Source organism: Neomonachus schauinslandi, chromosome 11 (genome assembly GCF_002201575.2).
Source record: "Neomonachus schauinslandi chromosome 11, ASM220157v2, whole genome shotgun sequence".
Lineage (NCBI taxonomy): Eukaryota > Metazoa > Chordata > Mammalia > Carnivora > Phocidae > Neomonachus > Neomonachus schauinslandi.
The window spans coordinates 44,591,994-44,604,728 of record NC_058413.1 but is presented as its reverse complement, the minus strand read 5'-3'; the positions used below and the strand labels follow the sequence as shown (position 1 = coordinate 44,604,728).

General features: G+C 51.0%; 1 protein-coding gene across 1 annotated transcript in view; it reads left to right on the top strand.

The window, feature by feature from the left end:
• MICAL2 (microtubule associated monooxygenase, calponin and LIM domain containing 2) overlaps window positions 1–12,735 on the top strand; it is a 208,877-nt gene that overhangs the window by 74,359 nt on the left and 121,783 nt on the right. Inside the window, exons 3-5 of the mRNA XM_044919865.1 lie at window positions 7,274–7,481; window positions 10,552–10,668; window positions 12,019–12,120. Of these exons, the coding sequence (XP_044775800.1) occupies window positions 7,274–7,481; window positions 10,552–10,668; window positions 12,019–12,120 (427 nt within the window). The remainder of the gene's footprint in view (window positions 1–7,273; window positions 7,482–10,551; window positions 10,669–12,018; window positions 12,121–12,735) is intronic.

The window sequence follows — 12,735 nt, the reverse complement described above, 5'->3', positions numbered from 1 at the left end:
ATCCCGGGACTCCAGGATCATGACCTGAGCCGAAGGCAGTCGCTTAACCAACTGAGCCACCCAGGCGCCCTAGAGGGGTCTTTCTTACCAGAGTCTCCAGTCTGTCCCTCCAGCAAGCTTCTGCAGTCATCACAAGCAATCTTGAAACAATCCAGCTTTTGTGGTCTCTGTTGTATTTTTTCCCTGGTCCCAGCCAGCCAGTCTCTGAGGCTTGGGAATACCAGCCCTATCTTGCTCAGGGGTTCTTACATGTCCTAGTGGAGGAAGGGACATGTTAATCCTCTACCACCAGCACCCCTATAAGCCCCAGATGAGTGGATATCTAGGCTTGTGATTTCAAGCGTGCACTCTGGGGTCACAGGTTAGCTCCCACTCTAGTTCTGTGACCCTAGACAAGTCCTATAAGCTTCCCAAACTCCAGTTTTCTCAGCTGCCAGACGGCGATGAGTATGATGAGTACGTCTAACTCAGGGTTTCTGTAGGAATGAATTGAGATGCGTTTCTTACAAAGGGCTCAGCACAGCTCTTGCACGTCGTAAGCAGGTAGTAAGCGCGGGCTCTGATTTTTATTACCGCTGTTATGAACACTCTGATCACTATTGCTCTTCCCAGTATGGGAGGTCCAGGCACCAAACAAAGGCGGGACTGAGTGGAGCAGGTGCCATTGATTCGGCACTTTGTCATCTGCAGAGGGAGGAATCCTGTTCTCCCCTGCCAGAGGGGGCTGGCGGGGGCTGACACGCATGCCCTGACTTTAGGGAACTCATGCCTGGGTGGGGAGATACCATGAGGTATCCACAGCACCCGGTGGCAGGAAGCACAGCCCTGAGGGTCGCACTTAGAACTTCAGACCAGGGGTCCAATACCAGCAAACTCACCAGGCCGAGGGGCAGAATGTGTGTAAATGAAACTGTCCGTGAAAACCCAGCCCCTGTGGCCACTGGGTACAGTTGCTCCTCGGAGCACTGGCTCAAGCTGGAAGGGAAGGACAGGGAGGAATGGAATGTTTCTCAGAGGGATTTGTATTCTTTTTTTGAGAGCAGGCAGGGAGAACAGGATATCTTTTTCCTTTTCCTTTGTGTAAATTTCTGAAGTCAGTAAGTGGTGTTAATTGTTACTCAGGAATAACTGGGGTGACCCAGATACAGGAGAGTCGGGAGTGGGGCAGGGCCCTGTACAGTCCTAGGAGATTTCGCTCCCTGCCCAGAGTGGCCCTTGAAATCCCCAGGAAGAGCCCCTGTCTGCCCACCCGGCCTCAGAGACTCCTCCCCGGCTAGAAACTTCAGTGGCTGCGTCTCTCCACTTGGTGCTGCCCCGTGAGGTGGGGATATGAGGCCGGCCCCTGCCGTACGCCACCTGTACTAGCATGTGGGTGGCACCTACTATCGGGGTAAGCCTCCGTCCTGGGATTCTGAAATGAGCTGTTTGCAGTCGTGGTAACCCACTAGCAGTCAGGGCCTTCCTGCCTGGCTTCAGATGAGCAGCTCGTCCGAAGAGCCCATGATGCTGGGAAGCCACACTGGGAACCAGAGCGCTGCCCTGGGGAGCCAGCCTGTAGCTCAGCATGCAGCTCAGCATTCTAGCAGGGAGATGACACCATGCGCGACCTCACAGGGCTCGGCTCGCTGCCAGGGCTGCCTGTGCGCCGGAGGCCCTGGAGGAGGCTTGCATGGCCCGTGGCCGAACCCTCACGGCCATGGCACCTGCCGAAGTGGCTTCCTGGACATGCATGAGCTCTAGCTCCGTCCGGCCTGTAAATGTCCACCCCAGGGCAGCACAAGAGGCTCGGCCCAGATGCCGGCTTAGGCCCTCTGTGCAGCGGCCCCGTGCACCCAGCCTGCAGCCCAGCTCCGTACCGCAGGCTGAGACATGCCCCGGGCCGGGAAGCACTTCTCCCCGACAGCACCTGGAGGTCTGCTTTACTGTCCATCAGACACGCAGTTCAGAGCACACGCCTGGGACCCACATGGCTTCCATTTGTATCCAGACTTGACCACTTCCTCATCATGGGGCCGACCTGAATTTCTTACTCTCTTTTGCCCCTGTTTTTTTGCTCAAAAACGGGGATAATAAGGGCACCCAGAGCAGGCAGCTGAACTTCTCCTGGTCCTCAGCTTGCTCATTTAAAAGTGGAGGTGATGATGACGCTGACCGCAGAGGGCCGTGGGCAGGACGCGATACATGATGTGACTGGGATGGCGCCTGGCACCTAGGAAGTTCTGGGCATGATACAGTTTACATACTATAATCCTCCTCTTCAACAAGGTGCTGAGCGCCGGGCCGGCCCGCTAGCGGACGGCAGGACTTGGTCTGCCCACTGCCTGCAGGTGCTGGCTCTCTGCACCCCACCCCCCAGGGACATCTGCACACACGGCTCCCCAGGAAACTGGAGGCAGAGTTGAGGAGCGGAAATCAAGTCTCCAGACCGCTAACCCCTGGCTTAGCCCCTGGTCCCCTTGGGGTTTCCCTCTGGGGACGGAATACCTTTCACATTCTTGGCACAGTCCCAGGACACCCACCCACTTGTGGATTGGAATCTGCACCAGGTCATCAAGAAGTGGGGAGCGCTTGTGGGGCTCCTCCTGGGTGGCGCAAGAGCCCTGCGTGACCGAGGCTGCCCCAGCTGCAGGCCTGACCCACCATCTGTGCCTTTGACTGTGGGCTAGTCCTCTTGTCCCCTCTTCCCACCCCTTGATATTTCCATGTGGTGTTTGTCTCTCCATGAACGCGGAGGCCTGAGCACCGCCAAGCTTATCTATACACTGGACTTCCTGCTGGTGTTGGATCTGCCCCACTCCCCACTGGGTCATAAATTTATGTCGCCTGAGCACCCTGATCTGCTGACGTCCGTGATGCTGGTGGCCCTGGCAGACTCCAGCTCCCCCCCTTCTGGGTGGGAAATGCAGACATAAACCCTGGCTGACATAAGCTGAACATCCCAGTGACTGACGGAGAGCCAGAACTGGGTGGGTGGGGAGGGTGTGGGAAGTTCATTCATCCATCAGCTGTTTACTGAGGCTTCCCGTGTGCCGGGCTGGGTACTGGGCTCTGAGCATACAGAAGTGCGGAGGACAGGGGGACAGCTTTTGAGGATCACTCCCGCTGGCCTGGGAAACAGATGCGGGTTATTGTAACACGCAGAGCTGAGTTCTGGGGTAGCATTAAGGACAGAACCTGTGGACGGAATATACAGTGTAATTTGGGGCTCAAGGAATGCCTCCAGGCTGAGTTTTAATGAAGTTTTCTTTCCTTGACAACAAATCCTCAGCAGTGAGAGCCCAGACGGGTGTGAGAAATGAGGAGGGTTTTTTCAGGTTGAGTTATCACAATCCTTTGCACCTGTGGTCTGTTTGCGCCAAGCCCACCATCCAGAGCATCACCTGTGGGCACACTGGGGGCGGCCGCCTTCTCTCCTGTCCTCTGCCCAGGCCCCTGGCAGCTGTAGTTTTCGGCATCTGCTCAGAATTCTGAGTTCCCAGGTTAATCATAACAAGTGTGTTCCGAGAGGAGCTGGCCTGGCCCCTGCCAGCAAGCCTGTCTTGATAACATCTGCACCGAATTTTCTCCCTTTGTATAATTAGGTATTTGCTTTGACTTGAGATTAGAGTGTGACTGGCGTCTCTGAAATTTCAGGCCCAGAGTATGTGCTGGGGCCCATAGTGGTGGGAAAACTGAGCTTTCACCGGTGGGGTTTCAGGTTCAGCTGGGAGGGTGGGGAACAGAGTGCTGGCTACTGTCAGCATGAAGACTGCCCTGCAGCCCCCCAACGGGTGGGAAAGGGAGCTCCTGCCTTGCTCTGGGAGCAGTGCGGGGTCAGGCCTGGTGGACAGAAGGATGCAGGACAGCTCCCCCTCCTTCTCTTCCTGCCCTTCTTCCCCCAACATCCTCCCACCCCCGCACCATCCCTGGCTCTGGAGTGACAGGACTCAGCAAACAGGAAAAGATGCACTAACTGCAAAGAAATGCACTGAATCCAGGCTTAACCCCAAAGGCAACCTCAGAGTGTCAGGGCTTGGAATCTTCCTTTGAAATGCCCGTCATGGTCTGGCTATGTCAAGCCAGAGGAGCTGTTTGGGGTGTGAGATAAGGAGTGGTCCTCCCCTGTCTGCTCCAACCGAAAGGAGGCAAAAGGATTTGCATACCCGCTCCCCGACATCTCTGGAGTGAGCTGTATCTCAGCAGTGACTTCATTTCCCCTAATGGGGTTTCCACAAACTCCCTGGAAGGTTCCAGCCAGTAAGCCACACTGATTGTGGTGTGGGAGTTTCTGATATGCTTGTTTGTACTTTCCCTTGGAGACCGCAGAGGCCCCAGAGGAGTGATAACTGGATGATGGAATATTTGCTAGGGGAAGGGAAATGCATTTTTTAAAGATAAGGTTTGATCCTGAGCAGAGGGGAAGTTCCCAGATGCCTCTGCAATGTTGAACAGTGTGGTGTGGGTACAGGTCTCCTTCCCTGTTGCCTTGCTGGGGTATCCTCAGGGATCTAGACCCCGCCCCAGGGGGACTCTGGCCTCTTGAAGGTGCTGCAGGGGTTGCCTGGGGGTAGGGCGGGTGCGGCACATGGGTCTCTGACTCTCTCAGCCAGAACAGTGCCATTTCCCTCTGTCTTTACATGGTGCTGGTGACTTTGTTTAAATAGAAGGGCTTTGCCCAGAACAACCGGTTAGGTCATTCCATGCTGTCCCTTCTCTCCTAATAGGGCTGTAGCTTCCTTGGGGAAGGATCCTTGTCCTTCTTCGGACTGAGTGTGGGACCTGTATAGAATCCGGTTTTGTCGCCTCTGCTCCCCATGGCCCCAGTGTCTGCAGGACCAAGGTCATATTCCTTCACTTGGTGTTTAGGACCTTCAGCATCTGGCTCCAGACTGAATCTCATCTCTTTCCTCTCCTTCCTTTCCCTTCTCCCAAAGTATCCTCCTCTCCATCCACCTGGAACTTCTTTCTTTTTGAATGGGTGAGCCCTCTGCTGAAATGTTCTTTCTTCTTTTTATTCCTGTCAGAAGTAGGACAGAAGTAATAGTACAGCATGACAGGCCCTGGAGTAAGACCACCTGGGTCTGCATCCTGGTTCTGTCCCTCTGGATCTGGGAAACCAGGGGCCCATTACCTAGCTGTGTTGTGCCTCAGTTTTCCCATCTGTGAAATGAGGATAACAATAGTTTCTTCCTCTCCTATGTGTTGTGAGGACTAAGAGCTAAAACACATGGCGCACATGAACTGAGTGTCTGGCATGTAGTAAGTGTTCAACAGGTGCAGACTCTGGTGATGGTGAGGGTGAGGATGAGGATGGTGGAGATGGTGATGGTGAGGATGAGGACGGTGGTGATGGTGAGGATGAGGATGGTGGTGGTGGTGATGGTGAGGATGGTGGTGATGGTGATCATTATTAAAGACCTGCTCTGTGAAGTCTTTTCCAGCTTATCAGAAGGGTCAGCATTTTCTCGCCTGTGCCCCTAATAGAACCAACCACAAAGAGTTCTGGTTTCTTATCCCACAAGTCTGAGTTTGCCACTAGACAGAGAATCCCTAGAAGACAGGTACTGGGTCTCAGTGACAAGAATGAGAGCATCTACACTAGTGTGTACCAAACTCCATAACATGTGCTTTTTCTTCTCATACAAGTAGTTTATAAAGATATAATTCACATACCACATACCACATACCACATATTCACATACCACCCTTTTAAAGTATAGAATTCAGTGGTTTTAATATATTCACAAAGTTGTGCAACCACCACAACTACTGGATTCTAAAATATCGCCATAAAAAGAAACCTTTCCCACTCCCCCACCACCTCCCCTGGCAACCACTAATCTACTTTCTGTCTCCATGAATTTGCCTATTCTGGACATTTTATGTAAATGGAATCATACCCTCTATGTCCCTTTGTGTCTGGTGTCTTTCATTTAGCATGATGTTTTCAAGGTTCATCTATATCTCAGTACTTCATTCCTTTTTAGAGTTGAATAATCCATTGTATGGATATACCACATTTTGTGTGTTCATCAATTAATGGACACTTCAGTTGTTTCTATTTTTCTTGGCTATAATGAATAATGCTGCCATGCACATTCATGTACACGTCTCTGTGTGGACATATGTTTTCATTTCTCCTGGGCTTATGCATAGGAATACAATTGCTGGCTCACATGGCAACTCTATGTTTAGCTTTTTGAGGAACTGCCAAACTGTTCCAAAGCATCTGTACCATTTTACATGGGTTCCAATTTCTCCACATCTTTGCCAACACTTATTTTTATCTGTCTTTTTGATTATAGTCACCCTAGTGGTTATGAAGTGGTATCTCATTGTGGCTTTGATTTGCATTTCCTTGATGGCCAATGATGCTGAGCATCTTTTCATGTGCTTTTTGGCCGCTTGTATATCTTATGTGAAAAAATTTTTATTCAGGTTATCTGCCTGTTCCTTAATTGTGTTGCCTTTTGTTATTATTAAGTTGTTAAATTCTTTGCATATTTTGGATACTAGTCCCTTATCCAATTTATGATTTGCAGCTATTTTCTCCCATCTGTGGGCTATCTTTTCACTTTCTTATGGTGGCCTTTGAAGCACAAAAGATTTTAGGAATGAAGTCCAATTTCTCTCCTTTTCCTTTTGTTGCTTGTGCTTTTGGTATCACATCTAAGAAACCATGGCCTAATCTAAGGTCACGGTGATGCACCATAAGCTTTTTTTTTTTTTTTTAAAGATTTTATTTATTTATTTGACAGAGAGAGACACAGCGAGAGAGGGAACACCAGCAGGAGGAGGGGGAGAAGGAGAAGCAGGCTCCCCGCAGAGCAGGGAGCCCGATGTGGGACTTGATCCCAGGACCCTGGGATCATGACCTGAGCCGAAGGCAGTCGCTTAACCGACTGAGCCACCCAGGCACCCCACCATAAGCTTTTTAAAAGCAGTCTTATTTTCGCTAATTCTATGAGGAAAGAGTAGTAGACCCATTCACAGATGAGGAAGCTAAGAGGTCAAATGCCAGAGCTGGGGTTTAAGCCCAGGTTAGTCTGGCTCAGAACCTCAAGTGTATCTTTCTGTGCCTCCCCCCAGTCCCTGTACCTCTGCATCCCTTCCGGGGTTTGGCACGGTGCCTGGTTAGGCCCACAGGTAAGCTACCTTGGGTGGATGAGTGGCAGATCCTAACAGGTGCTTGGTTTGTACTTGCTGGTTGATTTGAGGGGACCTGTTAGCTGTTGACGAGGGGTCCACAGTGCTAGAGGTCACTGAATGTCTCTCTCCTCTCTGGCCTCTGCAGTGTCTCATCATTGGGGGAGGACCATGTGGTTTGCGCACTGCCATTGAACTTGCCTACCTGGGGGCCAAAGTGGTTGTGGTGGAGAAGAGGGACACCTTCTCCAGGAACAATGTGCTGCACCTCTGGCCTTTCACCATCCATGACCTGCGGGGCCTGGGAGCCAAGAAGTTCTATGGAAAGTTCTGCGCTGGCTCCATCGACCACATCAGTGAGTAGAGCCAATGATGGCACCCCGTTCAGAGGGCTGACCCTGGTGGGGCACATCTCTCCACATTGAGGAGTTTCCAGGATGTTCCAGCTTACGTGTCCCTGGGGGATCCATACATTCAGCCGGCAGACATTTCGTGAAGGGCCTGCTTTGTGCCTTATGCTGGCTCTGTGCTGCGTAGGCCCAGGGAAGCACCATGAGGTCGGGGCCTGTGGTGTGCCTTGTTCCCGAGTGTCTCCAGGGCATAGAAGAGCGCTCGACACATGGTAGGTGCTCAGTCAACTTCTGTTGGATGAATGGATGAAATATGGGGAATAGAATCAGAGGTAGGTAGCACGGTCTGCCCTCTCAGACGGCTCACCGAGATTTTGTCAGGAATAAACTGCGCGTTAACAGAGTTGTCAGATTTGCTGGAGGAGTTCTGATGAGGGAGGCACACAAAACCATGAAATGGGCCAGGGTGTCGAGCGCCTCTTGGATGTTGTGCTGCCAGTTCTGGGGGAAACCGAGGTTTTAGAACAGAGGAATGACACAACTGACAGGCCTTATACCAAGTTGCCTTGAGTTCTAAAAAGAGAGAGGACATCATGACAGGGGTTCACCCAGACAAGGAGTGGGGAGCAGAAAACATGGATTTCAGGCCCTGGGCCAGCCCTGCATGCCGAGTACGCTCCGGGGAGCACCGAGGCCCTTCTGCTCTGTGTTACTCCAGCCTGGGTCTCCAGGCAAGATCTGTGCAGACAGGCTATGGGAGAACAGACTTCCCTCTTGGGCTGAGCAGGGAGGAGGTCTTGAGCCATTTCGTATAGAAAACTGTGTCCCATAAAAGTCAGGGAGGTTAACACTGTGGGGAGAGTTCAAGGGCTTGGACAAATCTGGGCCCCAAATCTGTCTTGCCCATTTGCTGTGGGAGTTGGGTCAAATTCCTTACCTTCTGCAGGCCCCAAGTTTTGTCTCCCGTACATGGGATGAATGCCTGCCTCCCAGGACCGCTGAGAGAATCAAGTGAGGTCAAGTTTGTGATGTGCTTATCACTGTGCCTGGCAGGTAGTAGGTACTCAGGAAATGTTTTGCATCCATTGGTGTGCAGTGGGCAAGAGGCAGCAGGGTCCCCAGCTTCAGATGTCAGAGCTGCAGTCTCCCAACCTGTGGGTGGGAGGAGAGCCCTGCGAGCCGTGTTCTCATGCAGACAGGAACCACAGGAAAGGGCGTGGGGCTCAAAGGAATGGCTGGAGAAGGTGGGCAGCCACATAGGATGTAATTTAGTCATGGGTACAGGGGAACCTATCAGCAGAGGCCCCAGATTTTATTCCCACTCTGGCATGAGAAAATTCCAGGAGTCCATTGGAAAGAAATTTGGGTTTGCCCAGAAGGCTGCAGTGTCAGCTTTTAGGATATTCTCTACCACCCACAGAAGAATGTATGTTAGTGCCCAATTCGGAACTACAACATTGAGCACCACTTTCCCATCAGGAGCTCCTGAGAGGCAGAGCTGGGCACCAGAGCACCACCCCCATCTGTTGGGCTGCCTTCCCTGCTGGCTGGGAGCCCCTCTCTGCCCCAACTGATGGGGCTCCCATTTAACCCCTAGTTCTCAGAAAAATCCCGGTATGCAGAAACACTGGCAAGAGTCTGGATCTGAGATTCTGACATTCAGGGCACTTGTTGTCAAGAGCAGTTCCATAGCCTGTGGGAAGGGAGACAGGGAGAATTTATTGAACACCTCCCATGTGCTGGAACAAGATCAATTAGGAACCTTGAAATGATGAGGAGAGGCCAGGCCGCTGCCTATGCCTGTTTCCAGGCATGAGGGGCATTGGCTTCTTTAAGCCCCAGCTGACTGGCTTCGTTTCAGACCAACCCTGGTCTGCAGCCCAGGCTTTGCCCTCGCCCCCCAGCACGGCTCAGCAGTTCCCAACTGTCCCATGTCAGCATCCACCTCCAGTTCCCATGTGGCTGCTCCAAACCTCCACCACAACCTCCTCCTTCTGAGCAGATGGCCTTCCTTCTGTGCTCTGGGGAGGAGAAGCCACTGGGGGGCACTCCCAGCCCCAGCCCCTCTCCGTCCTCCTGCACTGGCCTCCACCTGAGTACCTGTTCCCTCCCCTCGCCCCATGTCTGAGGCTCAGCTCCACTCTGCTCCCTCCCGGGTTCCTGCCCCTTACCTCACTGCCCCTCTACCCTCTCTTATTTCCTTTACTTTTTCCTATTTCAAAGCATTTGCTGTAGAAAGAGGGGGTGTAGACTTGGTCTGTGTGTCCCATTCATGCCCCCTTCCATTGCAATCTGACTTCTTCCCCACCCCCGGTGAAGGAGATTTTCACTGAGATTGCCACCCCCAGAAGCCTCCTAACTCCCAAGTACCCCAGCCTCTTGCAGAAAGTTTCTTGCTCTACAGAAAAATATTTGGAGGCATGCCCATGTGTGCTGAATGGCTGGGGATGAGGTAGAGAAACCAGGTGGTGACACTCATCAGGGGAGTTTAGGGAGTGGGTACAAGGTGAATTCCCATAAGTCCAGCTCTGTGGAGAGAATTTCCCGCCTGATGCTGACCCTGGATGGCTAAGAGCTTAGGCTCAGTCCTTCACAAAATGACCCATTTCATCACTGACTTTACTTATGGCCATTACTCTCTAGGTCTATTCCTCTTTCTGTCTTTAACTTGTCAGACCTCTAGCCCATCTCAGGAAGGAGGCAGGAAAGGGAGAGCCTCCATCATGATAGCATTTTCTAAAAGCCAGAGCACAGTCTTGGAATCAGGCAGATCTGGGTCCACATTCTAGTTTTGCTGCTGTATGACCTTGAGCAAGTCACTTCACCTCACTGAGCCTCAATTTCTCATCTGTGAAATGGGAATAATTATCCCACAGGGTCATGGTGAGGGTTAAACGAGAAAACACTGAGTAGCTGGCACATAATTAGTTCTCAGTCGTGATCATTGCTGGAACACTGCTCTGCTCAGAGACCACTGAGCAGCGATTATAGAGGAGGACTATATGCTATATAGCATACAGGAGGACTCAAGCATTGCTACTGATAATTCTTCTCTTTCCCCCTTCCTTTCTAACAGGCATTCGTCAGTTGCAGCTCATCCTATTCAAGGTGGCCTTGATGCTGGGAGTTGAAATCCATGTGAACGTGGAGTTTGTAAAGGTTCTAGAGCCTCCTGAGGATCAAGAAAATCAAAGTACAGTATAATCTTCCTCTTTTGTCTAGAAATCAGAAATTGCAGAATGGAAATCGCATTCGCAGCTCTCAGAGAATGTTCCTGTAAGAGTTATTCTTGTCGGGAGCTGTTGGGCATAATTCCTTCAGAGGATGTGTTACCTTTCCTGACCAACGCTGTCACTTTAGGTTTGCTCTTCTCCTCCCAGGGGATTTATTAAGTCATTAAACCTATAATTTGGTTACCTTGTCGGGAGGTGGTACTTTGACAAACAAAGTAATAGGTAATTAGGATAGAAGACCTAGATTCGGTCGTTTGATGAAGTTCATTCCTATGCTCTCCAGGCTGCGTGGGAACACACACGGACATGTGGCTACACTTGTTGTACCCACGTGATATTTTAAAACCCAGTTAAAAAAAATGTGAAGCTTCTAGAGCAAATATGAAATAAGTGCTCATGATATTATTTGGTATATAATATTCTGAAGCCTTATGGAAGCATAATTTACAAACCACAAAATACACCCGTGGTGGGTATGTCGTCTTCTTTAGTCACGTTGCTCTTTTTCCTTTTAGTATGTTTATGTAAATGCTGAAGTCACACACACCGTGGTCATAGTTTGTTCATGATGCCTCTGCAGCTTATTTCTTATCGAAAGCTGCTGCTGCCTGGGCAGGGCTTGTGGTTTGGGCAGCTTCGTGTCGGAGACCTCAGAGCTTCGCGGGCTCGTTACGACTCTGACCTCTCCTGTCCTCCGCCCAGAATATTTCAGAATGGAGGAGAGGCCTTCCGTGGCTTTTGTAGCAAGACAGCATCTGTTAGTGAACTTCCAGAGATGCGTGTGCCCTTCGCCTTTCTCAGACCCAATTCTGGGTGACCAGCAAGGTGTTACCTGGAAATGTTCTCATCGAAGGCTGTGTGCTGCCCATCAGAACATTTCGAGCATAATGAAGTGGGAAGCCAAACTGGTTTCATGACACCCAGCACGTCCTTCAGGTCTGGTTGGTAATAGGAGGGCAAGGAGCAATAGAGGGGACTATGAAGAGAACATGGTAGAATACACTGAGACAAACAGGGTTCAAGTGAGACTGGCCTGAGAATCATTGAGGATAGACTCCCAGCCTTTAGAGAAACCAGTTAAATCAGGCATGGGGTGGGCGCTGCTGGTTTACCTTGTCCTGGATTGAACTGCTATTAAAGCCAGAAGGACTCCAGATGAGGGTGTGATTTAGGATAACTCTGGATCTTTCCTCTGGCAGCTCTGCCTGTGGTGCCTCTACCTAGTGATATTATCCCCTTTTTCCCCGGCCAACACTGAAGGGACCTCCCACCTTTCTCTGCCAACTCAAATCATTTTTCTGTTCTGGCAGAGATCGGCTGGCGGGCAGAATTTCTCCCTGCGGACCACTCTCTGTCGGACTTTGAGTTTGACGTCATCATTGGCGCCGACGGCCGCAGGAACACGCTGGAAGGTGAAGACTCTTACTCCTGGAGCTGAGGGGGGTGGGGCATGGGAGTTGGGGGGGTGCTGCAGAATGGGGGCAAGATAGCAGGTGCCAAAGCTGGATGGGGGCCTTGATAGAAGGGCAGACTGTCCTGCCGTGCCTGAGGCTGAACATTCAGAGGGCAAGCATTTCATGGTCTCTGAACGTCAGGCTTCCCATCTGTAAAATGTAGATAATAGAACCTCCTCAGAGCATTGTCATGAGGGCTAGGAAAGGACTTGTATGTAAAAATGCTTTATAAAGGTAAAGTGCCATGGAAATTGAAAGTCAACATGCATTTATTGAGCTCCTGTCAATGAATCCATGGTACTTAGCACTTTCCCACTTACTCCATCTAGCTAAGACAACCATTCTTAGACTCTCCGTGGCCTTCTTGTCCTGTCACATGTAATACCCCAGCAGGAGGAGCCCGTCTCTTCCGTAACTTTTAAGCACACTCACTGCTGGGCAATAAGATAAGCTTTTCCCAGACTGTCAAGGTGCAAAACCCTGCTTCTCTGAGTTCTGGAGTTGGAAGCATAACATGTTGTCTTGGAGTAAGATCTGGTCAGGTTGGGAGAAGAGCGCCACTGCCAGAAATGT